The following is a 15,888-nucleotide window of genomic DNA, read 5'->3' as shown; positions in this document are numbered from 1 at the left end:
AGCTTGTGAGAGCTGCAGCATGGGGAAACCAGCCGCCTCTCCCTCTGTCTGTGCTGTCAGCCAGAGAGGACTTGGCAGCCACATGTCCCTTTGTCCTCCGGCAGCTGCTCATCTCCTGGCCTGCTGAGTCGTGAGGGCGGGCAGTTGTGTGCCACAGTCCATGAAACTCTTTAATTGGTGTTGCAAGGGGGACCAGGTTCCAAGTAGAACGAACAAGCCCGAGGTGAATGAGAGGGATTAAGAAATAGCGTGCATTTCAGCACTTTTCAAAAGCATGAGCAAGCAGAAAACACTGATGTTTTGGTCTTTATATTTGTGAGTATCATTTCTTATCTCTTTAACTCCTTGTTGTTGTTGACTGAAGACAGTCTAAAGGTGCAGTTGTCTGAGAGGAAGTTTAGTGGCCAAGGTGCTGGGTGAATGACTCCTAGGAAGGAGGGAGGAAGGAAGACGGAGGCGGTGGCCACTGTGTCCCTGCACGTGCAAAACTGCTACCCACTGCCAGTGCCGGCAGCCAGACCCCGGCCTCTGAGCCATGTGAAACACCACTTTTTAAATTGTCTATCTTCTCATGTCTGTCCGCAGGGCCACCATCAGCCCCTGTTGTCTGCGGGGGTCGTGGTTAGAATTAGTGTCCATTTCTTACTTGTTCTGCTACCCACCTCCAGACCCTACCCCACCTTATGAGAAAGAAGGATGTACGGATGAATGCTGGTCCAGAAAGCATCTTCATTTCTACGAAGAAACAGAGCTGTTGCTCCACCCATAGCTGTTGCCGGGGGAGTAGACTCCACTCTCCCCTCCTTTGTCAGAGTCTATCCGCTTACCTTCGGACAGAAGGGCTCTTATAAACTATTCTGTATTTATTTGTGTGGATTATTCTGGGTCCCAGCCCTGGCAGGGACCCAGTGGCCCTGTGGTGTCCTGCTTGCCATGGTCAAACACTGTTTATCAGGAGCCCATGCAGTTTGATTATGTACAGTTGCCCTAAATGAGCTTTCATCCGAAAGATTTCATCAACTTCTGTACCAGTAGACTCTGGAAGGGCACCCATTAGAAGCGTTCTCGTGTGTGCCAGGCACAGTTCTCAGATTAGCGTCTGTATTATCTATCATCATGGTAACCCTAGGAAGTAGGTACCATGGGGCCATTTTGCCATTGAAGACAGCGAGGCTAGGGGAGGCTGTGTAATTTGTCCGAGGTGGCAGAGCTAGGGTTCAGACCCAGGCCATCTGCTCCCGAGCCTGTGCTGTCACCCACTGCACCCTGTGCAGTGGGGATTCGGGGCTGCCAGGACATAGCGGCCCACTTGGAGGAAGGATGAAGGGGCAGTGGTGGGTCTCTGTTCACCCTCGTAGTGTGAGCCCTGTGTCCTGGGCAGGGTCTTTGGTAGCACTTCGGAGCAATAAGTTAGGATGGAGGCAGAGCTTCCTGTCAACCGGTGAGGTGTGTGGTGGAAGGCTGGCGGCAGACGGGGACAGACATCTCTTGGATAAAGAGATAAAAGGAAGCAGTGGCACAGCAGATCCTCCACCTGGTACTAGCAGCAAAGTGATTTCTGTTGTAAGAGAATATTTTGCAGAGCAAAGTGAGGCTCCTAAGAACTTAACAAGTCCCCATATCACTGGTCTGGAAGCACCCGGCACTTACTCTGAAGGGATGTCCCCGGCCTGTTCCTCTGTCTGCAGGTGTCCCAAGTTGATACAAGGCCTAAGAAGTTGTTTACCCCGTGCCCACCCCCCTGCGCCAAAATCAGAACCTGCAGCTGACAGGGCTGCTAAACCAGGGTCAGAGGGGTCAGCGCATTTCCCACTGAGGGTCAAGGAGAAACGGCAGTGTCCTCTAGGCTGCATGGTCGCTTGCGACATTTACTGAACGCTTACTGTACACCAGGCAGCATTCTCAGCCTTACACGTATATTAATCGAGTTCATTCTAATGGCAGCGGTATGGAGCAGCCATTATTGTCTTCCTCACGTTACTCATGGGGAAACTGAGGCTCTGAGAGGTGAAGTAACTTGCCCCAGATCACCCAGCAGGGATGTAGTAGAGTTGGGATTTGAACCCAGGCAGTCTAGTTCCAGAATCATCTTAACCCTTTTACCCACACCATACTGCCCTCTGATAGGCGAAAGTACTGAGGAGAAATCTGGCTGACCACCAAGGACCAAACTCAGCCCTGAGCTGTTGGTTCTTGGGGCCGCCCCGGCTTGGAATCAGAGTGGTTACCGGGAGGATGTGTGAGACAGTAAGTGTGTTTGATTGAACATGCAGAGCCATTCCTGGCCTGTTCACTAAATTAGATGGAGCCAGGCTTCCTTCTGGCCCCTTTTTGCTCATTTCTAGCAGCTGCCGCATGTTATGCCTGAGCAGTAGTTGTAGCTGTGTGTGTGTGAGTGTGAGAGAGAGAGAGAGAGAGAGAGTGTGTGTGTGTGTGTGTGTGTGTGTGTGTGTGTGTGTGTGAACAGATATAGCATACCATGGCCATTTTTACCATTTTCCACTTATGCCGTAAGGTTCCTGAAAGCAGGCCTGGTGTCTCGCACCCTTCACGTCCCCTGCAGCACTGTGTTTAGCATTGTAAGTGCATCACACCTGACAAATCTCTGCTGGAGTGCGCAGCCCAGCTCGGTCAGCTGTCAGTCAGCTAGAAAATTGGCTGTTCTGAGATTTCGAGAAATGAAGAGTAAATTGCTAACGTCTCTTCTACCCAGCCTTGTCTTTTACAGCAGCCTGGAGTAGCAGATGTGGACTTGGAAGGAGGGCGTGTGGTGTATTTAATGCCTGGTTCCTGTGTATGCAGGAAGCAGCATGGACACATTCTTTTGGAAACCTCACACCCCATGACCCTTAGGGCACAGATCCTCTCTCTCAACCAGCTGTAGTGAAGGGGAAATTGATTGTTAATCTAGCTTCCGAGCTGCACATCCACTTGGAGGGCTTTGATTTCTTATAAGCTGGTGCAGGTTCCAAGCAGCCTGCCCCAGCCCACCCGCACCTCTTCCTTCATCTCACAGGTCCGTTCTCTGTGTTGGCTGCAGGCAGAGGAGAGCTGGGGAGGGGATAGGGCAGGGATCAAAGGCACTTATTAGATAAAGGGAGAAGAGCTCTCATCCCACTTGCACTTATTTGGGGGCAGTTTATTCTGCAGTTTAAAGAGCCTTCTGGGTCCCCAAGTATCCCAAGGAACAAGGAAGAATCTTGGTCATCAAGAAGCCTTTAAACAGCTGAACTTGACTGTATAGCTGGGCATCTGGTTTGGCTGGCCCATCAACGGTGCTTCCTCTCTCCTTTCCTTCCTTCCTTCCATTTGCTCCTTCCTTCATTTGTTCACCGTCATTTACTGAGCACACAACATGTGCCAAGCGTTGTACTTGTCCGACCACAGTACCAGGCTGGGAAAATTGCAGTCACAGGCCAAATCGCATCCTGGGAACCATGCTTCAGAAGCAAGATTTGGTCTCAACTCTGGGGATTTGAGGACAAGGTCCTGCTGGAGCACTGAGGATGGTTCTGGGATGACAAATACAACAACAGTGGTCATTGACATGAATAATAGCAGCTGACACTTGTCTAGCACCTCGTCTGAGTCAGGCCCTATTCTAAGCACTTTGTGGAACACATCTAACTTCACAACAGAGGTGTAGGTATGGTTATCTCCATTTTGCAAGTGAGATAATAAGAGAGGAGCTAGGTAGCTTGCCTGAGGTCGCCAGTGGCCAGAGCAGTTAGACCTGTGCTCCAGAGCTGGTGCTGAGTAACTTCTAGTGGAGGGACTGCCTTGACATTGGAGAGGGGGGAAAGGGGGATTTTCTTTCCCTGACTGCATATGTAGTGGGCTTTGGTCATGTTTGGCTTGAAGGACGGGGGCCTTTCTGAGGATCTGTTTTCACACGCTGCTTACTGAGAGGATGGTATTGGCCGTAGGCAGCGTTCGGTGGAAGGGCAGGGGTGAAGTTGCCCGGAGAGGGCTCTGGCTGACCTGGCCCAGGAACTGCCTGATGAATCCGACATCTGTGTTAACTTTGGCTTGAGATCACAGATTTGCAGCAGCTGTTGAGAAATAAAAACTTAGCCCCCCTGTCAAGCGCAGGACCCAGTCCTCAGAATGAGAAGCAGATTCTGCGTCACCCTCGGGAGCTGGGGCTTCTCAGAAATCTCCAGGTTGCGTGTCCCTGTGGCCTGTGTGGTGCTGACTCATCCCCCAGGTTGTCAGATGGGCTGGGCTCTGTAGTCGGCATTTTTACAGTTTCCCAGTTCCCAACCCCAGCCCTTTTGATATTTGCTTCATTGTTCCGTGGGTCACTGTGAAAGCGCCTCTGGCCGGCATTCCTAGGGCGATAGTTCCAACCACAGCCTTGGAGTCTCTAACCAGAACCAGCCGCTGGGCTGACGAGTGGGAACTTCTAAGTAACCCGAGAGCCTGGTTTGTCATCCTTCTTGCCTTTAGCCAAGTCAAGCTAATATGGTCTCCTCTTTCTTTTTGTCTATTTCAACTTTGCTGCCTTGCCTCTGAGTTTTAGACTTTGGGGCTTTGCTGGGACCCATTCTATCTGAGTCGCCTGGCCTTTGGGTAGCTATGAAAGGAGGTGGAATGTGGCATTGAAATGAACTTTGGGTGGACTTTGTGCCGGGACAGTGACTGGAGAGAGAGGAAGCTTTGGATGTGAAAGTCACTGAGTCTCTCCCACCTACAGTCAGCGTGGCCCTGCTAACAAGCCTGTTCAGGAGCCCTTAGCCTTTTCTGAACTGATGACCAGTGGGAGGAGCTCCTACTCTCAGCCCGGCTCCCTGCCCCGGTGCTGGGATGGGAGTCTTGGAGCCAGGTGCAGGGATGGGAACCTCCTGACTCAGCTCCTCTCCCTCCTACACCCGTTTGTCGCCGACTGTATGGGATTTCACACTTCAGTCTTCTAAGCCAGAAGGTGAGGAAACAAGGTAGGAATTCCTGTCAGAATCAGACATGCTGTCAGTGTTCTCTTAAGTGGAGAGAAAAGCAAAATCCACAGAGTCAGTTTAAAAAAAAACCTCCAGATGCCCTTTTAAAATCTGAGAATTCAAATAAGAGGTAGGAGGGAGAAAGAAAGGCCGGGGGGAGGGAAGGCAAACAGACCACATAAAACTGGCCCCAGTGCATGTATGTGTTTTGCAGAAGGTGCTTATGGCAAAAATCCCACTTGCTACAGAAGGAAATCCCCATTTTCTAAAGAGGTTTAGATACAGCCCACTATACAGTTGATTGAAATTGACAGGAAAATGTTTTTGAAAAGGATACTGACAAGACAAGGGGGAAATAAGCCTAAATTTGATTCAGATATTAATGATGTGTCCTGTGTATGATGCTTTAGTTTTCAGAGCATCTCCAGACACGTCACCTCGTTTAAGTTCTGTATTCATCCTGTGATGTGGGTATAACTGTGCTAGGCGAGCAGGCGTGACCTGCCCAAGGTCTGGTACCATGTCACCCACTGACATCTATGGAGATGTTGGGGCCAAAATATAAACCCAGGACCCTCAAAACCCGTTTGTATCCTCCACCACCATTATTTCTTCCCACGACGAACTCTGAGATGACGAGGAAGCATTGACCAATGTCAGGAGCATTGACACTCCTGACTCTGGTTAAATGCTTTAATGTCATACCAAGGAAGACTAAGAACTCATTTCTTGGGCATCTTTAGAAAGCAAGTGACATGAGTGCTCTGTCCTGGGTGGTTCTGATCTTCACCATCCCGAAGGCAAAGGGATGAACTGGAGACCACTGGTGGTACCCAGTTCCCGAATGAGTGTGGGAAGATGGCAGCCGCATATAGTGAGATTTTAAGCTCCCATCGTTCACCATTGCATCATCTTAGAGTTTAGGCAAATGCTGACTTTTATTAGAGGGAATTTTCATGACAGAAGTAAAGGTGGGGCAGTATCTTAGCTCTCTCTGAATCAAGGTCAAGCCTTGTGTGCTAACATGAACTCTTAAGACAAGAGGGTCTTTATCTGGGGTCTGTAGACCTCTTAGGATCAGACAGGTTCAGTAATAGGCTTCCAGGAATTCACAAAGTCTATGAAATTACACATAGACTTTTTTGTGTATGTCCATTTTTCTCTGGGGAAAAGATCTATATATGGCTTTTATCATTAAAAGTGTCTGTGACCCCAAAATGGTTATGAAACCAGTGTTTTAAGAAGCCTTTTTGAAAACCTTCAGTGGACTTTAGGTGTCACCCACACTTAAAAAGGCACAGAAGTGAATCTTGGTGATCATTTCTTTAAACTCATGTCCTTCTCATTCCCAGTCGGCATAAGAGAGTCATCGAAGTGACCCTGTGTGACTTCTAACGTAAGGTTCACTTTCTGATCCAGGTGTCAGAATGGACATGGTTGGGATGATCATTGCTACGCCTTCTGCACAGTTTCAGAGCAGAGTAACGAGGGACTAGACAGACAGTCCCGTACAAATCTACTAGTCACTGACGAATGACGTAAGTTCCTAAATAAATCACTAGCATATAAAATTAGGCCATAATGTGTCAGTCTATGGAAGGACCAACTTTTCAGTGTCCGATGTGAGTCTGACATTTTTTTCCCCACCAAACCAGTGGGCCTTTACTTGGAAACAAGATCTGACAACAATGGATAAAACACAAGCTACCACTTCCTGACTTCTTTGAGATCCAGTGGGAAAGAAAGGGGAGGGTCCCTAGGGAGGGAGGAAGATAAGGGTCACCGAGGTTGCAGTTTCTTCCCTCTGTACGGAGGATGCTGGGAGAAAAGACATGTCTGTGGTGATGTGATGTAGGACGAGGCCGGGTATTTTAGCCCTTCTTACTACATGAGGGACCCCAAAAAAGCTGAGCCCTTCCTTATCTGTCAAGGGGACAGCACCTCTATTTTTAGTCTTAAAAGGTACTTACTGCACTAAGCAGGCCAGCCAGCCTTCAGGTCCTCCTTTTATAAATCAGCTGGGAGATGGTTCTGACTCACACTGAGTGGCCCAGCATTTTGGGGCTGGGTTGCCCAGGTAACTAAAACCACCATTCCTCAAAAAATATCTAACCAAGAGCCGATCACAGGCTTATGTTTTGAGTATAGTATGGGTACCTCCATTCTATTACAATCCTATTGCATCTGCTATCTTTAAGGCTCACAGCCTGCAATTACTTTAGGAAACAGTCTAGCTACCAAAAAGAGAGTCTTGTTACAAGATGCCGTTTGCTTGTGGGAGCCCCAAGACCCTGGGGAGATATGATTATAGTGATCCCTTAATAATACATGTGAGCAGAGATTTCTTCTACGAAAGCAAGGATGGTTTAACCTTAGAGTGGTTACTAATGAAATGTACCACAGCCAGTCAAAAGAATAACCTTAAAGTAACCATCCATTCCTGATAAAAATTTTTGTTCAAAAAGTTATGGAAGGCTATTTTTTTTAAATTGTGGTAAAATATACATAACATAAAATGTACCCTCTTAACCATTTTTAAGTGTACATTTCAGTGGTGTTAAATGCATTCACCATCATTCATTAAACCATCACCACCATCCATCCCCATAATGCTTCATCTTTGTAAAACTGAAACTCTATACCCATTAAACAATAAATCATTCTCCGGCCCCCCAACCGCTGACAGCTACCATTACAGTTTCTGCCTTTGTGATTTTGATTACTTCTAAGCACCTCAGTTAGGTGGAATCATACAGTATTTGTCTTTCTGTGACTGGCTTATTTCACTTAGCGTCCGTCCATATTGTAGTATATTGGAGCATATGCTTCCTTTTTCAAAAGGCTGGTAACATTCAGGACTGTTTTGTTTAACATGTTAAAGGATAACTGTTTCAACCCAATGGTTGGTATTACATATGATAGTAAAATATTACAGATATGACGTTATGGTCAAGTAGAAGAAAAGGATGCTTGCTACTTAATATTGTCCTGGAAATTCCAGCCAGTGTAGTTCTGTAAGAAAAGGAAATAAGTGGTATAACTACTGAAAAAAGAAGATGAAGTTGTCTTTATTTGCAAATAGCGTGACTTTCTATTCAGACTGAAAGACTACTTGGAAGTGTATATAGCTTATAGCTGACCCTTGAACAACATGGGTTTGTACTTTGCGGGTCCACTTATTTGAGTGTTTTTCACTAATAAATACTATATAGTACTGCAGTGTCCACGGATGGTTGAACCTGCAGATGTGGAATCGAGCATGCGGAGGGCCCCCTAAGGGACTTGAGCATTCCCAGATTTTGGTCTCTGAGGCAGATCCTGGAACCAATCCTCTCTGGGATACTGAGAGATGATGTTATATTTAAAAATTAGCTGTTTTTACAACTCTGCCTTTCCTTTTGTGACCTAGATCCCACCTTTTTGCCTATTCAAGGACTTTGTTTTTACACTTCTCCTTCCCATCAGTTTTTTTTCTTTCTCACCTGGATTATTCCCAGTGGCATGTATCTCCCTCCTTTAAAATATCCATCCTCTGACCTCATCTTTAAGAAATCCTCCCTCTGACCTCATGATGTGTTTTTCCAGCTACAATCCCATTTCTTTGCTCCCTTACAGCAAAACTCTTAAAGAGAATTGTCTGGAGCCACCACCTCAGCCCCTGAGCTCCCATTTTCTCCTTCCCTTTTTATAACCTCTTTTCTTTTTATTATTCACCTCTTGATGTTTCACATCAGATTTGTCAGAGTCCCAGGCCCCCTGTAGGAATGTGTGCTGGACCGAGCTGCGCCCCACCCTCCCTTTTCATCCCAGTCTGCTTTCCAGCTTCACCACTGCACCGACTCCTCCTTGATTCCATGAGGTCATATGTGACCTTTGGTGCCACATCCACTGGTCAGTTCTCTGTCCTCATCTTACTCAACATCTCGGCATCATTTGACACGGCCACCTACTCTCTCCTGTCCAAAACACTTTCCTCACCAGCCTGTTGGGACACAGAGTCTTCTTGTCTTCCTATGTCACTCATCACTCCTCAGCCTGCTGGCTCCCCTGGGGTCTCTTCTCTTCACTGGCCATATCCTCTCCTTGGATGACCTCACCCAGGCCCATGACCCCTAACAGCATCTAGGCACCGAGGATTCCTGATTTATATCTTGTCCCTCCCACCCCACAATCCAGATTCATAAACCATGGTTAATGGGACCCCTTGACACACTTTTGCTCAATCCCCCAAAACCACAATATGGTACCTGCGTGGTCTTGTTCTTTCCCTGCACCTTCCCCACATCCATCTGTCAGCCTCCCCTATTGACTGTCTTCAGAATATGTCATCATGTCCCCACTTCCTCAGCTGCTACAACCCGCGTCTTCGCCACTGCTCTCAATTCCGGCTGGCTCTTCACGGGGCCTCCGCAGTTGAAGTTCCAGGTGTCTTTCCCTGCAGTCTCTTCCTCCACAGCAGCCCAAGTGACCTTTTAAAATGTAAATCAGATCAGACCCCTCCCCTGCTAGCCCTCAAAGTGAAATGGCCCGGTATTGACATATAACCTACATACATCCTCCCGGATGTTTTAAATCATCTCCAGATAGCTTATAATACCTAATACAGTGTACATGTAACGTCAATAGTTATACATACAAGTAAATACTATGTAAATAGTTGCCTGCATTTGGCAAATTCAAGCCCTGCTTTTACAAACTTTCTGGATTTTTTTTTCTGAATATTTTTGATCTGCACTAGATTGAATCCACAGATGCGGAACCTGTGGACTTGGAAGGCTGACTGTTCATATAGAATAAAATTTCATTCTTTTTACCAGTCTACTGGGCCTTAAAAATCTGGTGCATGAGTGCCCTTCTGACTGCATCGTGGCCCCGCTCCCTGACTGCATCCACTCTAGCCTTCCCCATTCAGCCTCCCGGTCTCTACACAGGTTCCCTGGGCCTCAGGTGACACCCCCCCACCCCTTATGTGCACGTGACTTGCTTCATATTATTGGGGTCTCTGCTCAAATGCCATTACTTCAAAGATGCCTTCCCAGAGCACGTGCTGAGATGTGTACCATTCCCTCCAGCATGCTTTTGCTCTTACCCTGTTCTGTTTTTCTTTTATGACTTATAAGTGCCTGAAATTATTTTTCTCTCTATGTTCTTGCTTACATTGTCTGCCTCTCCCACTAGAATAGAAGCTCTGACTTCATCTGCCTTGTTCTTTTTCTTGTATCTTTTGTGCTTAGACCAGGGCTGGCACGTAGCAGGGGCTCAGTTAATGTCTGTTGAATGAATTTCTGCACTTCCTACTTGTAAAAAAACATACTGGGAAAAACATTTATAACAGTAAGATATATTTATATCTCTTAAACATCAGTAAGTAAAAGAAAGGTGAGCAACAAAATGAGATATCATTTTTTTTCCTATTAAACTGGGAAAATTAATGGTCACAATAATGTTGATGAAAGTACCAGGAAATGGTGCTGTTGTTTGCCTCTGGCGGAAGTAGAAAATTGTCTAAGCTTTCGTAAATGGTGAGTCATGGGTGATTTTTATCTCGATTTCTGTGGTTTGCTATGCTTCCCATTTTTCCCAATAGTTACTTCCAGCCCCCCCAAATAATTACTCTTTAAACCAGAAAAATCTGATCATTTTAATCCCTGCCCCCTACCCCACTCTTTTTCTTTTATTAACCTGGCTGGATGCTGGCACCAGCAGACTTGTAAAGCTAACCCCAGCGGTGGGATGGTCTCGTTCTGTTGTTGAACCACTTTAGAATGTTGAATCTGAATCTTGTATCGTGTTTCTCTAGAATAATGCAAAATCGGTCACTGAAAATGTATGTGCAGAGTTGCTCTTGTTCTGAGGTATGGGCTGGTTCAGGGAGCCCAGTGGAAAAGTGGGGCTGGGAAAAACACACAGTGCTGACGGGGGCCGCCCAGTTAGAGCTGGGGGTCCCACAAGCCTTCCTGTCAAGATCCAGGTCTCCACTGGCAGAGGAGGCCTCACGTTTCTTGGCAGATACCCTGCTGGACTCCCTGGCTGCTTGGGACTGAATTAAAAATGGTGTCACAGCCACACGTGCCTTTGCCTTGACATCCTTTTCTGTCCACCGCTGGACCTCTGATGCCTGTTTCCTTCGACCCTTTTGTACCCTGTTCTGCCAGGGCCACACAGCCAGCCCTCCTGTTGGGGCTCCAGGCCCCTGGAAGGGAGGCTCACAGACGAATCACCAGTAGGCCATCCTGCAGTCTCCCCTTATTTTCTCTTTTCTGGAGGCACCTTGATAGTTCGATATTTCGTCTCATTACCTTGCTTTCTGGGCTTAGCAATTAAGTTCCAGAGAACCCGGTGACCCGCCTGAACAGTGTCCACCCAGGCGGCCATGAGCTCACAAGGGAGTCAGCATAACTCGGCTCCTAGCCCTTCTCGGCCCGCTTAGACCCTGGCCCTTGGACAGCTGGCACAGCCAACCACAGGAAGCTGCCAGGAGACTGGGGATCATTTTGAGTGGCATGGGGAGCTGCGGGTTGGGGCTGGCTGAGGCCAATGCTTCCTAGTGTTTGCAGGCTGAGTGGCACATGCTTACAGTGACTGCTGACATCCCCAGTGCAGGGACCTGGCGATGTGGGGAGATGGGCTGATTTTAACTTACTGGGTCTTCTGTTGGGCACCCTTGCCCCTTCTCCCTTGGGACCAGGGGCCATGGCAGAGCAGGGGAGCAGGGGAGCACCTGCCAGCTGATAGGATAGGGAAGTACCAATAAAAAGCCTGCCTTCCTGCCTTTGCCATCTGGCGGAGGTCTGATTGTGTTTGAAAGACGCTTAATCCGTCTTCATCTTCATGCCTCTTAGAGACATGCCTACTGGGGAGGGAGGAGAGAAAAGCTCACCTAGAACGAGCATGGTCCTCCCTCGGCCTCTGCCGCGGCTTGCGCCCTGGTGTGACTCAGATGCAGGTTCCCCTCCACGTGTCCCTTTTGCCTGGTCAGCCCTACTTCTGATCAGTAATTCACTTACCTGTACTTTAGTGTTTTCCAGCCCATCTGCCCCTCAGGCCCGGGGGAGGGGGGGATCCTTGAAAGAATTCTGCAATTAACCCAGTATGGACTTAGCCAACTTCTTTTACTTTTCTTCTTTATAGCTTAAACTTTGGAACAAATATCGAATTTCCAACATTCCATCACTAATATTCTTAGACGCCACCACGGGGAAGGTCGTGTGCAGGAATGGGCTGCTGGTGATCCGTGATGACCCGGAAGGTAAGACCTTGGCATGTCCATCCCCACTCCTGCCCCCGCCCCCCTGCCCCCCTCCCTGCTGGGCGAGAGCACAGGAAGGAAATCCACAAGAGTAGGTTTATTTGACTAGCGGATATTGTCTTGATGAAATTATAGTGTTCTGCCGGTCATGGTTAAGATTTTTAGAGAGATCAGAATGTTCCTCATGGGGGCTTTAATTCATGGGCCAAAAGGGGATGGAATCTGAAAAAGGCTGTTCAGCTTGGAGGGCTGTGGAGGCTATGGAGAAGCAGCTCGAGCCCAGATACTGACTCCTAGTGCTGTTTCAACGGCAGCTGTCACCTTCGTAGTCAGAGGCAGGCAGAGTGATTCTGGGTTCCTTTCTCATGAATATATCACTGTAGCAAAGCTGCATCTCTGTGATGCTCTCCTGGCTGAGCGGTGAGGGCCCCTCGTTTCTTTGTGCTGCCCAAGGCTCCCAGCCTTGGTGTTGCTGACCGGCCGGATGGATGGCCGTGCCTGGGCAGCTCTCGTCTCCCTGCTCAGAGGCTGTCCGGGGCCTGTTTCTTTCCCCTGTGCACTGGAGTCATAAGAGGGTTCTAAGATCTTCCATCCCTCACTTAACTGATCCAGTTAGAGGGTTCAACCCTGGTCACAAATTTTCCCAGTAAACATTTTACCTGCTTAAAAGAATTGCCCTCTAAAAACAAGGGTAGGTAGAAGCAAGCCTTTACCTTCTGAAATATAAACACACACACACACACACACACACACACACACACACAGTGACACACACACACACGCACACTCTGAAGCTTTTTAAAAACACAGCTTCCCCGGCCCCACCCCCAGAGATTTGGGGATCCATTTTTTCGGGGTGGGCTTCCCATCCTCCACCCACCCCAGGCGAGTTTGAGGCAGTGGTCCGGGACCACCCTGTGAGCAAACACTCTTCTGTGGAGCACGGAGCATATCACTGGCTCTTCCTGCCTGGGGTTTACGTGTCATCAGAATGTCGACCATCTGGGTTGAGTAGTTTTACACTTTCCTTTCACTGGACTGAAATTCTCATCTCATTTGGTTCCCCTGGGCCCCAACCCAGACCAGCTGAATCAGAATCTCTGGGGGTGGGGCCCAGGAGCATTGTATTTTACAATTCCCCAGCTGGTTCTAAAATGCAGAGTTGAGAGCCACTCAGAGTCCAGGGTTGGAACTGAAGAAACGCATGGATAATGCCCGAGGCAGTGATTCCCCAACTGCCCCATCCTCACAGTCGCTTGGGAAGTCATTTTACTTTGTTTTGGATAAACGTCTTCAGCCTTGCCCCCGGATGCTGAGACGGAGACTGGGGCTGGGGGGGTGACCTGGGCTTCTGTACTTTTCAAAAGCCCTGGCCTGTGATCATCAGGTACAGGACCCACTGCCTTGCGGGAAGGTAGGGCTCTGCAGTGGTGAGTCTTGCCTTTATTCCTGTGCTTTAGCTGCCCAGGACTTGCCAAATGCTATGTGGTGATAAAGTTGTCATGCCCTGCAGCCCTGAGGCCTCTGGGATCAGAGGCCACAATGAAGAGTCTTAACAGTCTCGCCATCTGTTGCCTGTTTCAGGTTTGGAATTCCCTTGGGGACCTAAACCCTTCAGGGAAGTCATTGCAGGGCCCTTACTTCGAAATAATGGGCAGTCCCTGGAGAGCAGCAGCCTGGAGGGGTCTCACGTGGGAGTCTATTTCTCCGCACACTGGGTGAGTGCTCGGTCCCTCTTTAGTCCGGACAGAAGGGAGCCGTGATGCTTCCACCGAGACCAGCTGGGGTTGCCTTCTGGAGGTGTGACTGCTCCAGCGTCACTGCCTGGCGTTCTCGTGTTCTCCTGTGCCTGCTGCATTGCTGGCGGACGACACATGCTTATTATTATGAACAATGATAGCAGCAAGAAAGTGACTTGTTTGGACTGGCCTAAAAGGGTCATTCTCCTCACCCGTTCTGGTGAAGCTCCTAACAGTGCCTGAGAGAGTTCGTTTTAACTGATGGCCGCTGGTACCCATGTGGATGTGTGGGGCCTGTGCTGGACGATCCCCATCACGAGAGGCACGTTTGTTTCTGCCTCGTCCAGACACTGGGTCTTGCTGGCCTGGCGTCTGCTGGCAGGTGGCTGGGAAACAGGGAGGAGAAGGTAGGATGAGACGTGGCAGGATCCCACTTGTGTCTTTCAGTGTCCGCCCTGCCGAAGCCTCACCCGGGTCCTGGTGGAGTCCTACCGGAAGATCAAGGAGGCCGGCCAGAAATTCGAGATCATCTTTGTTAGTGCGGACAGGTACCATGTGCTGCGGAGAGGGGCAGAGCATCTCCCCTTCCCCGCAGGCGGATGTCTCTTGCCTCACACTTCTCGCCTCGTTAGTGTAGAGCTTGGGGATAGGGGTTGAGGAAGACGTAGCTGGGATTGGCAGAGGGACGGATACGTTTCATATTTACTTGTCATTGTCTAAAGAGGAGCCAAGAAAAACCCGCTCTTGCTGTAAAACTGGGGGACATCCCATTTCCAGCCTGGGGCATTTGAGCTTAGAATGCATTTTTCTGATTGGTTCAGCTTTTTGGATCGCGGTGAAAGGGCATGGAAAGGGGAGGATGGAAATAAGAGAGCCAGAGATTCGTGGGCTGTGACACCTATCCTAGATGGCTGTGCGGTCCTTTTTCCTAGCTCTGGCCACGGGCTCTATCCGGGGGGTCTCCTAAAAACAAGAACAGACATTCTTCCTGGAGCCCGTCAGGGTCTTGTAGCCTCAGTTTCCTCTGCTACTTGCCCTCTGACTGGCTTTACTCATCAGGGACTCCTTCATCTCATAACTCCAGCCCCAGTTCAGACCAAGCCACCAGGCATTCTGCCTCTTAAGTTCCAGTTCAAAGAAGGGTCTCTGAGATGCCAACACACAGAGGGCGTCGTGTGCACGGCGTTCTCCTTGACACCTGCGTAATGCTGTGCTCCATTTGTTGGTCCATGGCCCTGTCCCACTGCTCCCCATCCCCCCGCCACTGCATGTGAGCAGGGCAAGCTTGAAGCTATGCCACGTGGAGAAACTGCTTCCTTTTTTAAACCTTTAAAAAACATCAGCTTTACTTCAGTAAAGCGCACACATTTTAGGTATACAGTTCAGTGAACTTGGACTAATGTATGTTCCTATGTCACCATCACAGTTAAGATATAGAACATCCCTGTCAATTAAAAGAACCCCTCGTGCCTCTTCTCAGTCAGTCCCCACCCCAAGCCCCAGCCCCACGGACCCCCTGACTTGCTTTCTATCACTTGATTAGATTAATCATTCCTAGAATTTCTTAGATGTGAAATTATTTATGCGTGGTTAAAAGTGTGGTCCTGTACCCATCACCGTCACGTGCACAAATTAGAAGCATCACGGGGAATGCAGTGCTGAGCACCCAGGCTCCTTATAAAAGTAAGACCTGTCCGTGTTGAAAATGAAAAGTTACGGGTGGATGCAGAGGAGCGGGCTGTTGGGATGGCCTGGCATTTCCATTGGGCATCCGCCTATTGTGCAGAGTTTTTGGTTTGGGGTACATGGGACTGGGTAGGGTAACGTCTTCCCGTAGCCTGGTGTCCAAGGAGCACGGTGATTAGAGGCCCCGGCATCTGCAGGGCCCTGGGCACCACCGGGTAGGAGGTGGGGAGGACCCAGGGCCGGTGCCGTGGGGGTAACAGAGCCTTGTCTCCGTGTA

At 48.9% G+C, this 15,888-nt stretch overlaps 1 protein-coding gene across 4 annotated transcripts in view; it reads left to right on the top strand.

Annotated features, from left to right (window-relative positions):
* The window catches only part of NXN (nucleoredoxin), a 127,107-nt gene that overhangs the window by 97,160 nt on the left and 14,059 nt on the right, over window positions 1-15,888 (top strand). For all 4 annotated transcript variants that reach the window (XR_004311754.1, XM_032457516.1, XM_032457517.1 and 1 more), the window contains exons 2-4: window positions 12,069-12,186; window positions 13,771-13,904; window positions 14,373-14,473. Coding sequence is in view for 3 of the 4 variants with exons in the window: in XM_032457516.1 (XP_032313407.1) it covers window positions 12,069-12,186; window positions 13,771-13,904; window positions 14,373-14,473 (353 nt within the window). In the remaining variant the exon portion in view is untranslated. The remainder of the gene's footprint in view (window positions 1-12,068; window positions 12,187-13,770; window positions 13,905-14,372; window positions 14,474-15,888) is intronic.

The sequence above is a fragment of the Camelus ferus genome, chromosome 16, assembly GCF_009834535.1.
Source record: "Camelus ferus isolate YT-003-E chromosome 16, BCGSAC_Cfer_1.0, whole genome shotgun sequence".
Taxonomy (NCBI): Eukaryota; Metazoa; Chordata; class Mammalia; order Artiodactyla; family Camelidae; genus Camelus; species Camelus ferus.
This window is presented reverse-complemented; position numbering and strand designations above follow the sequence as displayed.